Below are 18,046 nucleotides of genomic sequence, written 5' to 3'. Positions count from 1 at the left end.
GCATATTGGCTGGTATATCAGGGCTGGGGTTGAACGGAAGTTGCCACAGTGGTTCCCAATCATTTAATAATAATGATAAGAAACAGTACTTAGAATTAATAGAGCCCTTACTACGTGCCAAGCACTTAAAGCAGATTTTACAGACTTTATGCTACTGACTTTTGTAACAACCCCTAAAGTATGGGTCATCATTCTCATTTCACAGGTAAGAAAACAGACAGAAGTCAAGGAACTTGCTCAGAGTCACTTTCTAGGACTTAAAGAATTATTTTGCCTTGCCTCTGGTGGACCTTCACCAAACTATATTTATTAAGCAGCAATTAATTTGTTCTGGGTGTCTAATGCCAACGAGTTTACATAATCCCAGCCTAAAGCAAAGAAATATAACCTTTTGGCTAACCTGTGCAGCCTTAAAACAGGTCCATGCACTAGTTCTATAAAGATTTTTAAAATGTGGAAAACAAAAAAAATAGCTCTGATGCCCCTAGCGTTGCTTTTGAGAAGCCTGTGCCTCAGGCCCCGGGGACCCCAGTTAGAAACCATTGTCCTGAGGCTCAGAAACTATCCCCAGGTTCCTCCCTCAACTGCCCCCCGCCCCCGCGGGCTCTGCCCCTCTGCTCTCTGCCTAGCGCCTAGAGACCTCAGGCCAGCCTGGCAAGGGGCAGAGAAGCAGGAAGCCGCCACAGTGTGGGTGAGGCCCCAGCCTTGGCAGCAGACTTCTCAGCCACCTGTCTAGGGAGGGGACAGGCAGGGGATGCTGGAGGCCTGGCCTGGTCACGGTTTCAGCATCAGAACAGGGCAGGTCACCCTGTTAGCCTCCTGTCCCAGCCCCTACCTGGTTCCACTGAGTCCCCAAGAATCCAGAGATCCTCCCGCACTCCCTTTGATAGTATTTGCCCCTTGCCTGAGTCTCCCCAGCCCCCGGCTCTCCCAGCAGCCTTCAGGGTGGTCCCTGGGCCCACACGTCCTCATGTCCTGTCCATGCAGCGGCCACACCTGCCAATGATCACTTTTGTGACTATGCAACTGGAGTGAGAATACTAGCTGCAGATCACAAAAATGACACTGGCAGCCGTGAGAGAGAGAGAGAGAGAGAGAGAGAGGGAGGAGGGAGGGGACAGTGAGGGGAGATAGAGCCAGGGAGAGACAGAGCCATGTAGAGAATGAGAGATGGTGGGGGGAGACAGAGACAAAGAGAGGCAGAGTAAATAGGCAGACATGGGAGGGAGGTGGAGGAAACAGAGCAGGGAGAAGGAACAGGGAGAGGTGGAGAGAGGGGGAAACGTGGATGGAGGGGAAGAGTGAGTCAGACTTCGAGACACAGTGATGGAGAAAGAGGTGGGCGGGGGGGGGGAGAGAAAAGAGGGAAGGAAGGGAGGGAAAGAGAGGGAAAGACAAAGGGAAAGAAAAATAGAGGCAAAGAGACACAGAGGGATAAAGAAGGGGGATGGCAGGAGGGAGTGAGAGACAGGGAGGGGACAGCAGACACACAGACTAGTGCTGGCCACCTGGAAGCACAGGACAGGAGGAAACAGGCAGCAGGGACCGAGGAGAGGGAGAGAGCTAGAAACAAAGTGAGCCCTTCTTGGGGGGAATGGGGTTACGGAGAAAGCACCGGACATGGAGAGGCAGGGAGAAAAAGAGTGCAAGAGAGAGGGAGGAGACAGCTGGCCAGCAGAGAGAGAGCAGACAGGGGCTGGACTACAGCAGTGGAGGAATGGGCACAGCGAGACAGAGCGTCAGTTCTGGTTTGGGGGGTGGTGTCTGGAACGGGGTCCAGGAGGTCAGAGTCAGTCCTGGTTTGGGGTGTCTAGCAGGGGGCACCAGTGGACCTGAGGCCGAGGCTCCAGGTCAGGCTAGAGGATCTGCCTCACCTGACCTGGGGCCCTAGGAGGACCTGATGGATTGGCGGAAGGTAAGGGAGCCTAGCTCCCGGGCCCTTGCTCCTGTGCAGCTCTCTCCCCGGCTCCTCGGAGCCTCCCCCGGGCCGCCCCACCGCCCAGGCGCTGGGGCGCTCACCTGCGGAAGTCCAGCAGGGGCCGGGTGGAGGCCGGGGTGCCCTCTGCCGGCCAGCTGAGGAAGTGGAACTGCGTGAGCGTGCGCGTCTCCTGGGTCTGCACGTTCTTCAGGTAGAAGCTCCGCACCAGGAAGTCCTCGCACCAGATGTGCTCCGACACGAGGTTCACCTGCGGAGGAGGGGGGTGCAGGCCTGAGCGCGGCAGGGCATCTCCAAATCCTCCCGGCCTCCCAGGCCAGATTCTAAATCCTCCAGGAAGCTCACCCAACCGCCCACCCCAACTGTTCCAGCTGTCCCCAAGAACTCTAGCTGTTTGTGTCACTTATGGACTGCTCAGGACAACTGGTGGCTTTTTCATCTAGACACAACTATTGTGAGTTTTCATTTGTTTGTTTTGGCTGAGCCCCGTGGCTTGAGGGATCTTAGATCCCCCAGGGATCAAACCCAGGCCCAGGGCAGTGAAAGCACCACTGGACCGCGAGGGAATTCCCAATATTGTGAGCCTCTTGAATTCAAAGTTTCTCCTTCCTGTTCTGCACAGAGACTAGCAAAGTGTCTGTGCTACACACACCGTAAACTTTGATAAAATTCTATATTTTCATTTGATTTTTTTCTTTAACCACAAGCAAGACCAATTTTTAAAACTTAAAAAGACTGTTGCGTGCTTACCTGATGATGCAAAACTGCTATCCAGTGCTCATGAGAAACTGGACGTGTGCAATTAATGTCTCTTGTTTTATTGGGGGGGGTGTCACCTCCCATTTGTCAGGAATGTTGCTCCTTCCCTTGCTTTGCCGCTGCCCAGTTCCCCCCTACCTAACTTTTATCCTAATGAAAAAGTTTGTTTCTGTTTTAAATAAGCAATATATGTGACTGGTGGCATTTCTTTCTTTGCTTTGGCCTCCAGGAAACTCAGATCTAAGTTAGGCTCAATAAAAGTAGGTCTCAATCTTGGCCTTTGAGTATACTTATCTTCCCTGTCTCAAAACTGTACTCCTGACTCTTAGCTTCTTACCTTAGTTTCAGTGGTTTTATAGCTTTATATCTATCTGTACCTTTCATCATAGGTCCTTACAAGTGCTTTTTGGCCCTAGACTGGACACACACACACACACATGTATATGCATGTATGTGAATGCACATATGTTTATATACACATATGTTCACACACGCATGAGTGTTGCACCATCCATTTTCTCCACCCCCATCGTCTCCTGGCCGCGGGGTCCAGCTGACCTCATATACATGGTAGAGGGAGGAGCCCTCATCTGGCCAGTAGCGGTCACACTGCTTGACACCATCCTCCACCAGCGGGGTCAGCATGACAATGACGGTGCAGCCACTCTCCCACACCATCTAGGAACAGAGACCGAGGTAAGCTCCATTCTAACCTCCCTGGGACCTGGCTGGCCCTGGCTGGCCACAAGGGCGCCTACTCCCTGGAAAAGCCCTCCCTCCAAAAGCCCACCTGCCAGAAGTCTGAGATGGTATGTGACAGTGGGCCCTGTGTGGCTATGTAGGCTGGCATCCGAGGGTCGTGCTCAATCTGGGGACGGGAAAGATACATCGTGAGCCAGAATGGGAAATGCCACCATGGAGAGGCTCGGTCAAAGGGAGCGGGCCAGGTTCTGGGCGAGGCTGAGAAGCCCCATTTCCATGCTAGGATATCAGGCTCACAATTCTGGGGCCTTGGGTGGGGAAATGGAGTCTATGGGGGCAGGATGAAAACGGGGAGGGGGTGGGGGCCACTCACAATGGGGCTGGCGTTGATGTAATCGCTCCGAGAAGGGCTGCTCTCCACCTTCAGCTTGATGCGTGCGTGGTCATCTGCACAGACCCCGCATCCCACCCCAGAAGCCCCTCCAGTCATTGGGGTCCTGGCACCTCTGCCACTCAGCTTGAGCCAGGAGCCCGGCCCCGCCCCCAAGCCCTCCAGAGCTCCCAGCAGACAGAGGGCTGGGGCCGGCGGGTCAGCAGGACTCACTCACAGGGCAGGAAGTCAGGGTTGCGGTTCTTTTTGATGTTGCCCTCCCCCTGGGCGGTGGCACAGGTGTTGGGCTCCGCCTGGTAGGCACACAGGGCCCTCCACTCCTTGGCCAAGCGGTCCCGGTTCCGCAGGTGGTCCTCCATGTACGCCTGCAGGGACACCACAGCCTGGCGCTGGCCCCCACTGCCAGCCCTGCCCCTCCCACCGTCCGGTCCCCTCACCCACTCTGGGCCGATGCCCTGTCCTGACCAGAATCATGTGTCCCGTGGAGATGTCCATGTTGGCCTGGGCAGGCTCCTCGCACCAGGACGGTGTGCTGCTGTGGGAGCTGGGGCTGGCCTGAGCCGCATCACTAAACTGCGAGGACACGCTGCTCACCCGAGAGGGCTCCGGTGGACCCTCTGCCCGGCTGAACAGGGACTTTGTGGCCATGTGCTGGCGGCACAGGTCCTGCGGAAGAAGGATGGGGCAGGGTCCAAGGTCTCCTGAATCCTTCCCCACAGGGTCCTGGGCTCAGTTCAGTAGAGTCCCTAGGCTTGTCCTTGACTGCTTTTGAATGAAACCCATTTCCTCTGGGGGAGGGTCTTCTGCCATGGCTCTCATCCTTTTCGGGGCTGTTCTGCTTGGCTGGTGCCTATGACAACCTCGGATGTCACAGAGCAGAAGCCTAGAGCCCCCCCGAATCACAGCACTGGGGAGAACTTCAGCAACCATCTGCTCTCAGTTCCCATCCATTCAAAATGGCCCCGCAGCACTCCCACTGCGGCTTCTCCAGCCCCTGCCTGGACATCCAGCTCCCCACCCTCATCCCAGGCGAGACCCCGACTCCCGAGCCCCTTCCACTCCCTCTCATCAACAAGCGTCTGGGGCTGCACACCTGGTACTCAAAGGTAGTGTCACCGTGGGCGCCCTCGGGTCCCAGCGCGGCCAGGCGCTCCTTGTCCCGCTGCCGCGCACGCTGCCGTGCACACAGGGCCACTGCCAGAGCCACGAGCAACCCGGCCACACCCGCCAGGGCCACCAGAGTAAGCAGCATGGAGCGCATGGGAGAGGTGCCGTGGGCCGGTCGGGGAAGGACGGCGGCTGCCTCCTCCCTCTGTGGGAACAAGGCTAGAATCAAGGGGGGCAGTGGTGTGGGGAGACTTAGGAGCTGCTCCCCACCCCTGTCCCATGGCCCACTCCCTGCTAGGATATCTCCTGGGGCAAAGCTGGGAGGCAGGGGCATGGCGGTACAGGCAGAAGGACTTGGGGAGGCCGAAGATCTTCCTTCTCAATCCCCATTGAGGCAACTCAACCACGTTGCACTGCCAGAGACTTAGTGGGTGACCCTCCCTAGGAGTTTTTGCATTTAAAAATGGATACAGAGAAGTATAGAGAGACCCAAGGGATCAAAGAGTAGAATGTGAGGCATCAGTGTTGGATGCAGAATAGAAGCATATTTTGAGTTCAGTGTCCTTTCTGTGTCATGTTTTCCCTTGGAATTTGAGACTTTGCTCTAGAACATCTATGGACAGCTATGGTCATCTCAGGTGATTCTTCCAAGTAAGCTGACTTCGGAGAGAAGGCTGGACCTGCAGGGAGGAGCTGCTGGGGCCATCTGCTGGTCAGAAAGAAAACTGCACGGGGGAGGGCTGCTTTGGCAAAGCTGGGGGACCAGCCAGACAGATCTCAGCTCCTATTCTCCTGTTGTTTGCCTGCATCTCTTGTGGGCAACATGAGCCCTCTGGGGCTTTGATTGATCCTTCAGTTATCTCATACCTGTCCCACGCCTGTCTGCAAGATCTGGAGCCCTGTCTGTGCTTCCAGTTCAGACTTCACCATCCCTGCAGGGAGGATGTAGGTCAGATTCTGTCCAGCCCCATGTGGTCTCCACCCCATGCTATGCCAGGTGGCAGGCAGGGTCCATGTGGGCTGGGAATATTTCAAGGGGAGCACCAGCCACAGGCCTGGATATATACAACTCAGGCTGGGGTCAAGGAGTACTTACCAGCTTGCTTGGTCACGTCAGCCAAAGACAGGTTCTGTTCATTGTGCCGGATGCGGAAGGTAAGGGCTGGTCCCACGACACTGCCGAATAGGAGGTATGTTACTGCCTCACCCACCACAGACGCCAGATTCAAAATGAGAGGTCCTCTCTGGCCCTCTCCCTGTTAGAGAATGGGGCTAAAACCAATCAGAGATGCCATACAGGGGTGTTTGAGGCTGGGAAGATACTGCATGGGGCCAGCAGCAGGGCTGGGTGTGGCTGTACCTTCAGTGCAGCTGGAAACATCTTTGACCCGACCTTGGCCCCTTACTCACAGTTTGTCTTCCCCTCCTACCCTGAGCCCCTCCAGCCACCTCCCGCTTCAAGCTACCTGCTAGATCCCTGCTGCCCCAGCCAGATACAGCCCCACCTGATGTTGATGAAGCTGCCCGAGGACATGTGCACATGCTCAGCCAGGATCTCCAGAAGCTTCACTCCTGCAGCCAGACTCAGGGGCCTGGAGGTGGGGAGCCGGCAGAGGAAGGAAAGTGGGGACCCTCTAGGCCACTTCCTTGAAACAACCTCCAGGGGTGCAGAGCAGCCCAGCCCCGTGTCTACTCCACATCTGAACTTCTGCTCTCTGCTTCCTGCCAGGCGGGCCAGCCCAACACCCAAGGGACCAGGAGGCTGCCCCAGGCTGGAGCCCTTACTTCTGGTCAGTGACAATGTAGCCATATTCCTCTGCTGATGGCCTAGCCGAGGGCTGCCCTGCCGCCGTGGGCTGGCTCTGGCCCGGTGGACTTTTCTCCTCTCGCAGGATGGGCGTGGCAGGGGGGCCGGCAGCTCTGGGGGGCTCAGAGGATCCAGAGCTCAGCTCCTGCTGGGCTTTACTGGAGGTGGGACCAGCAGTGGGGGATCCGGGCAGGGACGGCGTGGGCGGTGGAGGCTCCGCTGCGTCTGCGCCCTGCACCTGCTCCTCCATTGTCTGTTTAGAAGAGAGGACAGAGGTATGGTCTCTAACGGTGGAGGGGTCGGGGGGAGGGGGTCCACACTGTGGACGCTGAGCTCCCACAGGGGTGCTTAGGACATGTTTCTCTTTCTATCCCCAGGCCCAGGTCAGCACTGGGCACAGAGAGGGCATCCAGGAAAGTGAGCCAAGTGGATGAATGAATGAATGAAAAAAGGACTGAATGAGTGATTATTCATGATCAGTAATAATCCACAGGATGGGGCTGGAGTGGGGAGAAGCTCCGGAGTGAGGAAAGTTGGGGTTAGGGGAGAAGACAAACAGGCAGGCCGTGGTTTTTCGACTTTTGTTTAGCCACACAATCTTAGAAATCCAACATGTGAAACGGATAGAGTGCCTCAAGCCGCAGGGCAGTCAGGAGCCCGCCTGCTCGCGTCCCCCCGCTTCCCCTAGGGACCCTCAGAGTGTGGTCTGAGATGACTGTAGTGTAAAAAAGCAGTGAATCAAGAATTCTAGCTTCTGGTCCCAGCTCTGCCTTCAACTTGAGGTGAGACCTTAAACAATGACTTGCAGCCTCTGGGCCTCAGTTCCACCAAAATGAGGGCTTGGAGGATACAGATTCTGGGTCCTGGTCCTGATTTAGATTTCAGTCAAGGGGTTTGCTGCCGTTGGGCACTTATGGGTCAGGCAGGTGTCACAAACTCACTTTCTTGATGTCAGCTCCAATGTTTACAACCCCTCCTGCAGAGACAGGAAAAACAAGACTCTGGGCAAAGGGCCAAGGCCAAGGTCCACACAACGCAGGTGGGAGAAAAGGCCAGAGGCCCTGAGCCTGTTACATTTGCTGTGGCCTCTTTCCCCGCGTCAGTAACCAAGACCCTATCGCTGGTGTCGTCCTAAGCATGGCCTCATGCCTCTGTGCATCTGCCTTATAATTCATTGTTTTTTTTTGTTTTGTTTTTTTGCGGTACGCGGGCCTCTCGCCGTTGTGGCCTCTCGCGTTGCGGAGCACAGGCTCCGGAGGCGCAAGCTCAGCGGCCACGGCTCACGGGCCCAGCCGCTCCGCGGCATGTGGGATCTTCCCGGACCGGGGCACGAACCCGTGTCCCCTGCATCGGCAGGCGGACTCTCAACCACTGCGCCACCAGGGAAGCCCTAATTCATTGTTTTATCAACTCCTCCCTCTGTTATTGGCCACACCTCTCAAAGCTATTCTCTGCTCAGTCCTCCCTCTGCCCATCAATCATTGGCTTCTCCTTTTTAGTGGCCATGCCCCTCCTTAGGTCCTCATTATCTTCTGCCCACCTTTCTCCGTGCCTCCTGGTCCGGCTCACACCCCCTGTTGGCTTCTTTTCCCATTGCTTCCATCCTCCAGTCCTTTCCTGCTCTAACTCCTCGGCTCATCACCCCACCCCTTGCTCCCTGCCCTTGGCCGGCAATGACTCCATGTCTCAAAAGAACTCCCTCCCCTGACCTTGGCCCTTTCCCTCTAGGTTGCTTGCTGTGGTCTTGAGAAGTGGGGCATGGGGCCTCCACGGGGCTGGTAGTCTCTCTGCCTGGACACTCACCCAGGTTTCGGCCTGCAGCCTTGGGCAGCAGCCGCAGCAGGGTGGAGAGGGTGGAGAGCTGCTCAGGAGTCAGCTGACGGAGCTCCACCCCGTAGCCCGCCAGCACAGCTGCCAGCCTCTGCAGAGTCACATCTGCAGGGAGCCAGACACGGAGCTTAGGGCTGGTGCCGAGATGAACTTGTGGGATGCATTTGGGGGTGGGGGGACCGGTGGTACATTTAAGAACTTTTCAAACACCAGGACACTGATGCCCTCCCCTTCCCACCCTTGTCCACACTTTGGGGGAAAGAGCTTCCTGTGTCAAGACCAAACTTCAGGCCCAGCAGGGACTCCTTGATCCCCCAGCTGAAGAAGAGTCATGTCAACTCTACTGCCCCCACTGTATCCCCACTGCCTACCTAGTGCCTGGCATAGAGCAGGTGGTCGGTAGACATGAGCTGAGTGTGCAGGTGACTTTAAGGACAAATTAACAAATGCGTGGGTAGTCAGGAAGGACCCTCCCCGCCCCACCTCCCAGAAAGCAGCCCCACAGGCAGGGAGCGGATGCTGCGGACTCTGTTACCTGGCTGCTCTTCTGGGGAAGGAGGCTTCTCCCTGCGACCCTCTAGTCCTTCCTCCTCATAGCCTTCTGAGGAGTCATCTGCCTGGCTGCTGCCCCCTTGCTCTGGCAGCCTTGGTGCCCTGGCCCTGCTGGGCACTTGTGGCTCCTGGGCCAGGTAGAGCAGCCCTGACTCCTGGAGAAGCTGAGCAGGCGGAGGCCCTGGAGGGTCCCCATAGGAACGGCCAGGGTGAGCCCCGAACGTGCCCTTGGAGGCAGTTCTGCTGAAGAGGGCTGGGGGTTCAGCTTTGGGCAGGGGGCCAACACTGACCATTCCTGGGGAGCTCTCTGAGCTCCGGGGGCCATCGCGGGAGCCAAACTGTGGGAAACCAGAGATTCGGATGAGAGCAGACATCAGGGCTGGGGGACTGGGGTTGCAGTGGGGCGGAGGTCCAGGGCTCACCTGATGGAACAAGTAGGGCTGCAGCAGGGCAGGTTCATAACTCAGGGCGGGGTGGGGAGGCTGCGGGGGCAGCAGCAGATGCTCCAGGAGAGGGGGCAGCAGCTCAGCCTGCAAAGGGGAGAGGGGGGAGCCTGCCCCAGCTCCACCCCTACCTACTGGAGGTCGAGGAAGCCGATGCTGGGGAGCAGGGGCGGAGCCAGTGGGGATGCCCTGTAAAAGCAGCTCCCCAGCGGGACCTGGTCTCCTGGGCGCCAAGCCAGATCTGGGGAGGAAAGCAAAGTGTGTGTGTGTGTGTGTGTGTTTATGTGCGTGTGTGTGTGTGTGTGTGTGTGTGTGTGTTGGTCGTGTGGGGGAGGGCGTATAGAGCCTACGAGGCAGAGATGGTGGGTCCAGGCTTAGCATAGAATGAGCCTGCTCTCTTAAGAGATGAGGTAGCCTCAGGCGAGGAGACAGTAGCATGGGGAAGGGCCAGAGGGCCAAGCCTGGGGCAGAGGTCATTGCCTCCCTGGTAAGCATGCCTGGATCCCTGAAACACAGCCGCAGAGCTGGAAGCGTGAGGCTAGGGATGGAGAGGGGAGAACAGAAGGGGAAGGCAGCTGGGAACCGCTCTAGATGAACTGTGTCTGCAGCTTGCCACACTGTCCCTGTGGGCATGTCCCCAAGTACGCATTCAAACACTCAGTACTGTGCGCTCTCACTCTGTTCCCCCTGCCCCACTCTGCCTTCTTCACCTGGTGTCATCATCTGAGCCCCAAGCCGTCATTTACTTTCCTCTGCTTTACAGGGTCTGAATGATGCCTTCAGAGCCCCTAACCACAAAAAGATGATGGTACCTCCTACCATATACAATTCCACATAGTAACAAAACTGAACATTAAACAACTTCAGTCCGACAAAATTCTAATTTGTTCCATGATGACTACTTTGATGCTTCTTTTAAGATACCAAATGTCCTGTACACACGGCTATATTTAAAACAGATAACCAACAAGGACCTACTGTATAGCACAGGGAACTCCGCTCAATATTATGAAACAATCTAAATGGGAAAAGAATTTGAAAAAGCATAGATACACGTATATTTTTAAGAAACTGTAAAAAGGAACATAATTTTACACGTACTTATAAGTACTTATATATGTGTCTGTGCCAATACCATGTAGTACTAATTATTATAGCTTCTCCACTCTCTCTACCTCCTGATGCATCCCAGAAATCAGTTCAAGTACTACCATTATCTGATTCATATCTGAGTCTGATGTGGGTGAAACTTTGCTAACATATCTTTCCTATGTCAGTACTAGAGAAAAAGTAATTTGTCTTGTTCTCCTACTTTGTATCCGTAAAGAGTAGCACAGTGATTGGCACATAGTATAACCCTGTATTTTTTGCTGAGTAAATGAATTCATTAAAAGACAAACCAGACCAAAAACAAAATACCAAAAGTCCAAATGTTTCAGAACAGTTTTTAACACCGTAAATCAATTATGCTTCAAAAAATTAAAAAAAGACTTTGTTAGGCAAAAAAACCACAAAACAAAACAGTTTTTTTTTTTTTGTTTTGTGGTACGCGGGTCTCTCACCGCTGTGGCCTCTTCCGCTGCGGAGCACGGGCTCCAGATGTGCAGGCCCAGAGGCCATGGCTCATGGGCCCAGCCGCTCCGCGGCATGTGGGATCCTCGCAGACCGGGGCACGAAGCCGTGTCCCCTGCATCGGCAGGCGGACTCTCAACCACTGCGCCACCAGGGAAGCCCTAAAACAGTTTTTAATGGCCCCCTTCTGCTGGATCCCCAGGGATGAGCTCAGCTCGCGTTGGGCATGTGAGCGCGTCAGATGACTGACTACTCCAGAACCTCTTTTACCCAAGCCCCAGCCTGCTGATCTTTGTACCCATTTCCCTCTGTCCATCAGGATGATCACAGATCCACCAGCCTTGCTATGACAGAGCTGATGAGAAATGATGCCTACCTGTCCCTTGGATGGGGCTCTGCAGGGTGAAGCCTGGGGATGCGCTCCATTTCCTGGGAGATCACATACTGGGTGAGGTCATCGTGCCAGGACAGTCCTGCCAGGGAACAGAATAGGGTGAGATTGAGATTGGCTTGGGAAAGTCTGAGGGCCCAGTAACAGGGACCAGTGTAGATCAAAACTGCACCCTCCACCCAGCAGTGTATTGAATTTGGCAGGGCAGAGGAACAGTGGAGGGGGTCTAGAGATGTGGTGGGTGATTTGAGCTGTCCTTTTCCCACGCTCAGGTATAGATTTGGGAGTGAGACTGCTTCCAGTGGGACTGGGTTTAAGTCCTCTGCCACTTACTAATTGTGTAACCTTAGCTGAACCTATCTGAGCCTTAGTTCTCTCATCTGAAAAATGAGGGTTTATACCTCCTAAAATTGTTGCGATAATTAAAATACACAATACAAAATGGTTAGAATAGTACCTGACACATAGGGAGCTTTCAATAAGTGCTATTATTATAATCATCATCAATATTATTATTCAGCTTTTTTTTTTTTTTTTTTTTTGTGGTACGCGAGCCTCTCACTGCTGTGGCCTCTCCCATTGCGGAGCACAGGCTCCGGACGCGCAGGCTCAGCGTCCATGGCTCACGGGCCCAGCCGCTCCGCGGCATGTGGGATCTTCCCGGACCGGGGCACGAACCCGTGTCCCCTGCATCGGCAGGCGGTCTCTCAACCACTGCACCACCAGGGAAGCCCTCAGCTTCTTTTTATTGATCCTGAACCTTAGTTTTCTTTATTTGTAAAGTGAGAATAATATATACTTTATGGGTCTGTAGTAAGATTAAGTACAATCAGGAAAATAAAAGTGCTTGGAAAACTCCAAAGCACTTTACACCTGTTTTAAACATTCATCAACATCATCTTATCATGAGGCAGATCTCCTGTTTGACCGTTTTCCTCCATGAAACTCTGCTCTCAGGAAAGGTCAGTCGTCTCTTTTAAAGGGATAATCTCCCACTCTCCACCCGCATTCCTTTTTCCTTGTTTCTGGATTAATCATCTGTACTGCTCTTAACTCATATCCTGGGATCTATACCTGCTTTTTTGCCTATTAACATTAGATGAACTATCTGTGTTCCTGTATAAGGCCAATTCCTCTACTTGAGCACTAGATTTCATCCCCTACTACCTACTCAAGAACATCTTCCCCACAATTCTCCCCTATTTCCTACATCATCATTTTCTCCTGTTCTCTACTGAATTATTCCCCTTCACATACAAACATGATGCAGTTTCTCCCATCTTATAAAAATACTGTTTGATCCCACAGTCCCCTCCAGCTATCACCCCATTTCTTTGCTTTTCTTTGTAGCAAGACTCTTTGAAAGTGTTATCTATACTGGTTGTATCCAGTTCTTTTCCTCCCATTCCCTCTTATCCACTCTATTCAGGATTCTATTCCCAACTATTCTACCAAAACTGCTTTCATCAAGATCACCAGTGGCTTCTGCATATCTAAATCCAGGGTCAATTCTCAGATCTCATCTTACTTAACCTACCACCATCATTTGACACTGTTGATCACTCCTTCCTCCTTGATACACTTTCACTTAGTTTCTAGGACACCATACACTCTTGTTTTTCCTCCTACCTTGCTGGCTCTCCCTTCTCAGACTCCCTTGTTGGTTCTGCTCCTTCTTCTGGTCCTCTTAATAATAGAATTCTTTAGGGCTTTTCTTCATAAACACACAATCTTTTGGTTATTTCATTCACCTCATGGGTTTAATTACCATCTATATGCCAAAGAATCCCAAATTCATATCTCCACTCCGGACCTCTCCTTTTTAAAACCCAATCTTATATACTCAACTTCCCACGTTATTGAATGGATATCTTAAACTCAGTGTATTCAAAACTGAACACCCCTTTCCCCAAGTTGATCCTTCTGCATAATTAATGACATGTACATCAACCTAGCTGTTCAGGCAATAAAACCTAGGCGTCATCCTTGACTACTCCCTTTCTTTCATGGCCCTATCCAATATTTCATGAAATCATGCTCACTACCTTAAAAATACAGGCAGAATTCTGTCATTTCTCATTACCTCCCTGCAACCACCCTGGTCCATGCTTATTCATCTCTTACATGAGTTACTGTGATAGCTTTTAATGTTTCGTGTTTCTGTTTCTACCATTGACTCCCTACATTCTATTCTCAACACAGCAGCAAGAGTGATCTTTTTAAAGTAGAAGTGAGATCATGCACCCCTATGCTCAAACCTTGTGATGGTTTCCTCTTTTACTCAGAGTAAAGCCAATGTCCATACATTCTCATATGAAATCCCAGAGCATCCCTTCCCTCATTACCTACCTGACTGCATCTTCTACTCTGCCTCTCCATCACTCCTTTAGAGCCACTCTGTAGAGGGGTTCTCCATGGTGTTCCTCAAACTCACGCTCCTATCTTAGGGCTTTTATTCTATCTAGCTCCCTGGCCACCCGAAACACTCTTCCCTGAGATAACCTTCTGGGAAAGCATCCCCACCTCCTTGATGTCTTTATTTGAATTTCAGTCTCAATAAGGTCTATCTTGACCACTCAATTTAATACCACAGCATCCTACCTCACCATTTCTGATCCCTTTATCCTGCTGTAATTGTTTTCTCCATGGCACTTATCACCTTCTAACATACTAGTGTTTTCTAATTTCTAGTGTATTCCCTCCCTTCACCCCTGAATGTAAACCCCAGTAGGCAGAGATCTTTGTTTCACTCCCTGATATATCCCAAGCACCTAAAACTATGTTTGCCACGTAGAAGTACCCAATAAATATCGGTTGAATGAGTGAATTGGATGAGTGGGGTATTCTCCTGGCTGAAGACTCCAGGATTCATGGCCCTGGAGTACTCAGTCAGTTCCAGAGAGTGGGTTGGTCCTAAAGATATAAATGCTGGCCTCTTCCAGTGGTGTCTTCTAGAAGCCTCCTCTGGATTCCTCCAGAGAGTCTAAGTGTGAACAGCCTATCTCTAGGGTTCCACCCCCACTCCTGTCTTGCCTCCTTCTCCAGTAAGGTCTGGGAAGGTGAGGTTCCAGAGTGGGTGTGATAGGAATGTTCCATGAGAGAAATCCTGGAGTCAGGTGGCCCCTCCCTTCCCCACCCTTATCTAACCAAGTTACAGTCTCCCTCCTCCAGCGCATCTAGACCTCACCTTGGGACATGAGCTGTCGGAGGACACCTTGTAAGCGTTGAAGAACTGGGGAGGTGACTTGCAAAAGGGGCCGGGCTTGCCCCACTCCCACCTGGCATTGTCCAAACAAGCCATCTAAGAGCACAAAAGTGGTGTCAGTGGGGGGGCTTGGACAACAGGCCTTCCAAACTCCAGGCTGCAAATAGACAGCACTCCCTCAATCTCCTCTCTTGGCTTCAGAGAGCTCTGCTCCTCCAGTCCAGTCCCCCTTCTCTCCAAGCCCAGTTCCCCCTCTCCCTTCCAGCCCACCCCACTTCTTTCTTATTATATATCACCCCCACCAACCCTGTTTTGTAAATCCTATGTTTGGGCCTCACTCACCCTGAATACAGACTTCGAGGTGAGAGCAGAGTCTGCGGTCAAACAGACAGCCTGTAGAGGACAGGTGAGCAGAGGCTCAGACACCCACACACATAGAATGGTCAGATGGATGAACAGGCTAGAAAAGGGGGAAGCAGATGGGATCCACTCTTTCATTCTAAGGAAGGCTTTAAGCTGGGAGGAGAGGAGGAAGAGTCCTCCTCTTGAGAAGAAAGCACAGGATCTGGCTTTGGATTTTAAAGATCTGCAAGTCTGGATTCTTTCCCTAAAAGCCTCTGTTAGCTTAAGTGAGTAATGGGGAGAAGAAGCCCTCCAGGTGCATGGGAATCGTGATGGTGGATAATCATATTGATACTTCTACTCTCATAGAATTACTATGGGGTAGTTTTTGTCCAAATTCTGAGGAAAAGGGGACTTTCCTTTCCCAATCTCCACAAGCATCTTATGATGGCCTGGGGCTCAAAAGAGATGGGAACCCCAGCACACTTCCCCTTCGTGTGGGAAAGGGGTAGCGGCGGGGCGTCTCTAAGGCAATGCTCCCCACGCTGTCCCTGCAGTCCGCGGCCCCTGTACTGCTGGGGCGGTTCGTGGTGCTGAAGCTCTGAGCCTGGCGCCGCTGAGGGCTTGCCTGGAAGCAGTGATGGGGGAGGGAAGGGTAACAGGGTGAGGAGTCTCCAAGGGACGTGACCTCTCCGCCATTCCAGCCTTCATCTTCCACCCTCCTCACCCGCGGCGCCACAGGAAGTATCTTGCATTGGCCTCCAAGCCCGGCGGGGAAGAAGAACGCCAGACGGCGAGCTTGCCCCCTTCCCCCACGTGCGCCCCGCCCCCACCCTCCCCCTACCCGTGAGTCAGCGCTGACTGTCTCTGTCCGCACAGACGTGAGTCAGCACCAGGCCTGGCCGTGGGGAGGGGGACGTGAGACGACCCTTCCCTCTTCACCTTCTTCGGCCCCCTCCCCCAGCTGTCCCTCTCTTATCGGAGATCAGATTACAGCCATCGGCCTCTCTGGGCTTGAAGAGAAACGCTGGCCCCTCCCTCGGCCTGATACTGTACAGAAAGCTGGGACCCCAGAGCTCTCGGCCCCGACTTCTCCCGGCAGATCAGGGCTCCCTCTTCTTCCCTCCCCTCCTCCATCCCTCAGCTCCTGTCGCCACTTTTTGGCGCCTCGGAGGGACTTGCTTCTCCTGTGGTCCTGTATCCCGTCTCTAGGTCCCTCTGTCCATATGCACCCCCATTCCTTCTCCCCAAACCGCAATCTTCCCCTGAGCCCGCTTCTCTTAGGTCCCGCCCCCGAGCTCCCAGCCCCACCTCCAGGCCTACGCCCCTTTCCTCGCAGACGCCCTCTCATCTTCCTCATCTCACAGTGCCTCCCCCTACCCCACTCCACACACACATTCTACCTGAGCTCGCGACCTGCGTGACACTTCCCCCACGCCCCCCACCGAGTTTTGCTCCCGGCACCATCCTCCCCCAATCCCCCCATTTCCTCCTGACCGTGGGCGCTAATGGCGTTGCAGCCTCCCGGACGGCTGCCCAGCAGCATCAGGCAGAGGAGCACCCGGAGACCCCCAGATCCCCCGGGACCCCCAGGCCGCCGCGGGCGCCGCATCCTTCCGGGCTCCGCGCTCCCGCTCGGCTGTCAGAGCCGCAGCGACTCCGGCCGGAGCCTGCCAGAGGGGCCGAGGCGGGGCCTGCCACTCCCCACCCACCGAGGCGGGGTCTACACGCCCCTCTCGCGGCAACTCCGCCAACCCCAGGCGGATGGTGACGACATTTCCACCCCCGGCTCTTGCGTTGATTTGCGTCATTCGTGGCGTAAAAGCACGGTCTTACTGGGGGTCCTACCCACCCCGTCCCTCCTACCCCAAATAGTAGGCGCTTCTCTAGAATTCGCACTTGGCCTCACCTTGACATATGCTTCTCCCCAAGGACCACCACCTCTATCACCCAGTCGCAGGGTTGGCGAGAAGGGTTCCAGTTGTGTGGGGGCCAAGAAAGATACGTGAGCCGGGTCGTATAAACCTTAAGAAGAGGAGCATACAGGTGAATACAATATGTACTCTTTCGCATCTCAATTAATGGTACAGATGTTATCCTTAAGAGCAGGAATGGTTTTGCGTGTGTGCTCGGATTCCACTTCTAGCAATGCCACCTACTTAGGGGTATAACTTTGGGCAAGTTGCTTGACCTCTCTGTGCCCAAGTTTCCCGATCTGTAAAATGGAGGTGCCAACAGTGCCTCCCTCACAAGGTGGTTGTGAAGATATACAGGAATTAAACTCACGTGGCTCACTTAGAACAACCACTGCACTGGCATATACTAAGCATTGGATATATATTGGCTTTTGTTATTAGCCTTGGCTCGCCTTTCTTTCGCCCTCTTCCACCTCGAGCCTATCAAAATCCTATGGTTTCTGCCTGCAAAATGTCTCCCATCAGCCCACTTCTCTCTATATGATGGAGTCCATATGACTTCTCTCTTTCATGATGACTACTGCAGTAATCATCTAACGAGTCTTTTGCTTCCATTCTTGTCACCCAATAAGCTTGGGAGTGAGCTTTCTAAAGGTCAAAATTGATCACTTTACTCTCTTGCTGTTCATAAAAATTTTCCAAAATACAAAAATTAAAAAAGATGGTGGTGCATGGTACTCATACACTCATCACCTAGGCTGAACAGTTATTGATTATTTTGCCATCTTTGCTTCTTTTTAGCACTTAAAAGTAAACAATAGACATTATAGTTCCCTTCCAAAAGTTTCAATGTGCATTTCCAAGAAATAAGGGTATTTTCCCATATAACCTAAATGCCATTATGACGCCTAATGAAATTTACGATAATTCCCGAATATCATTTAATGCTCAGTTCAAATGTCTCAAATTGTTTCCAAAAAGTGCCTTTTTTCAGCTGTTTTGTTCAAAGTAGCAGTCAATCAAAGACCACCATTGCATTTGGTTATGTTTCTTAATTCTCTTTAAATTAACATAAACAGTGCGTCCCCCCCCC

The 18,046-nt window shown here is 53.1% G+C and overlaps 1 protein-coding gene across 3 annotated transcripts in view; it reads right to left on the bottom strand.

Moving 5' to 3' along the window:
• PTPRN (protein tyrosine phosphatase receptor type N) overlaps positions 1-18,046 on the bottom strand; it is a gene marked incomplete at its 5' end in the record, with an annotated part of 30,203 nt that overhangs the window by 2,789 nt on the left and 9,368 nt on the right. The window contains 19 exons of one of the 3 annotated variants that reach the window (XM_082657841.1): positions 2,020-2,186; positions 3,254-3,373; positions 3,486-3,563; positions 3,771-3,844; positions 4,006-4,153; positions 4,254-4,454; positions 4,882-5,100; positions 5,763-5,827; positions 5,992-6,071; positions 6,401-6,487; positions 6,681-6,955; positions 7,644-7,678; positions 8,506-8,637; positions 9,068-9,422; positions 9,507-9,768; positions 11,476-11,572; positions 14,678-14,791; positions 15,038-15,088; positions 16,535-16,649. In XM_082657841.1, coding sequence (XP_082513967.1) covers positions 2,020-2,186; positions 3,254-3,373; positions 3,486-3,563; positions 3,771-3,844; positions 4,006-4,153; positions 4,254-4,454; positions 4,882-5,100; positions 5,763-5,827; positions 5,992-6,071; positions 6,401-6,487; positions 6,681-6,955; positions 7,644-7,678; positions 8,506-8,637; positions 9,068-9,422; positions 9,507-9,768; positions 11,476-11,572; positions 14,678-14,791; positions 15,038-15,088; positions 16,535-16,649 — 2,675 coding nt within the window. Of the gene's footprint in view, positions 1-2,019; positions 2,187-3,253; positions 3,374-3,485; positions 3,564-3,770; positions 3,845-4,005; positions 4,154-4,253; positions 4,455-4,881; positions 5,101-5,762; positions 5,828-5,991; positions 6,072-6,400; positions 6,488-6,680; positions 6,956-7,643; positions 7,679-8,505; positions 8,638-9,067; positions 9,423-9,506; positions 9,769-11,475; positions 11,573-14,677; positions 14,792-15,037; positions 15,089-16,534; positions 16,650-18,046 lie in introns of those variants that run through there. The other 2 variants (XM_082657840.1, XM_082657842.1) reach the window with 2 other exon arrangements.

The sequence above is a fragment of the Grampus griseus genome, assembly GCF_964374135.1.
Source record: "Grampus griseus genome assembly, chromosome: 7".
Taxonomy (NCBI): domain Eukaryota; kingdom Metazoa; phylum Chordata; class Mammalia; order Artiodactyla; family Delphinidae; genus Grampus; species Grampus griseus.
Note: the sequence above shows the minus strand (reverse complement) of the source record. Positions and strands in the feature narration are given on the sequence as shown.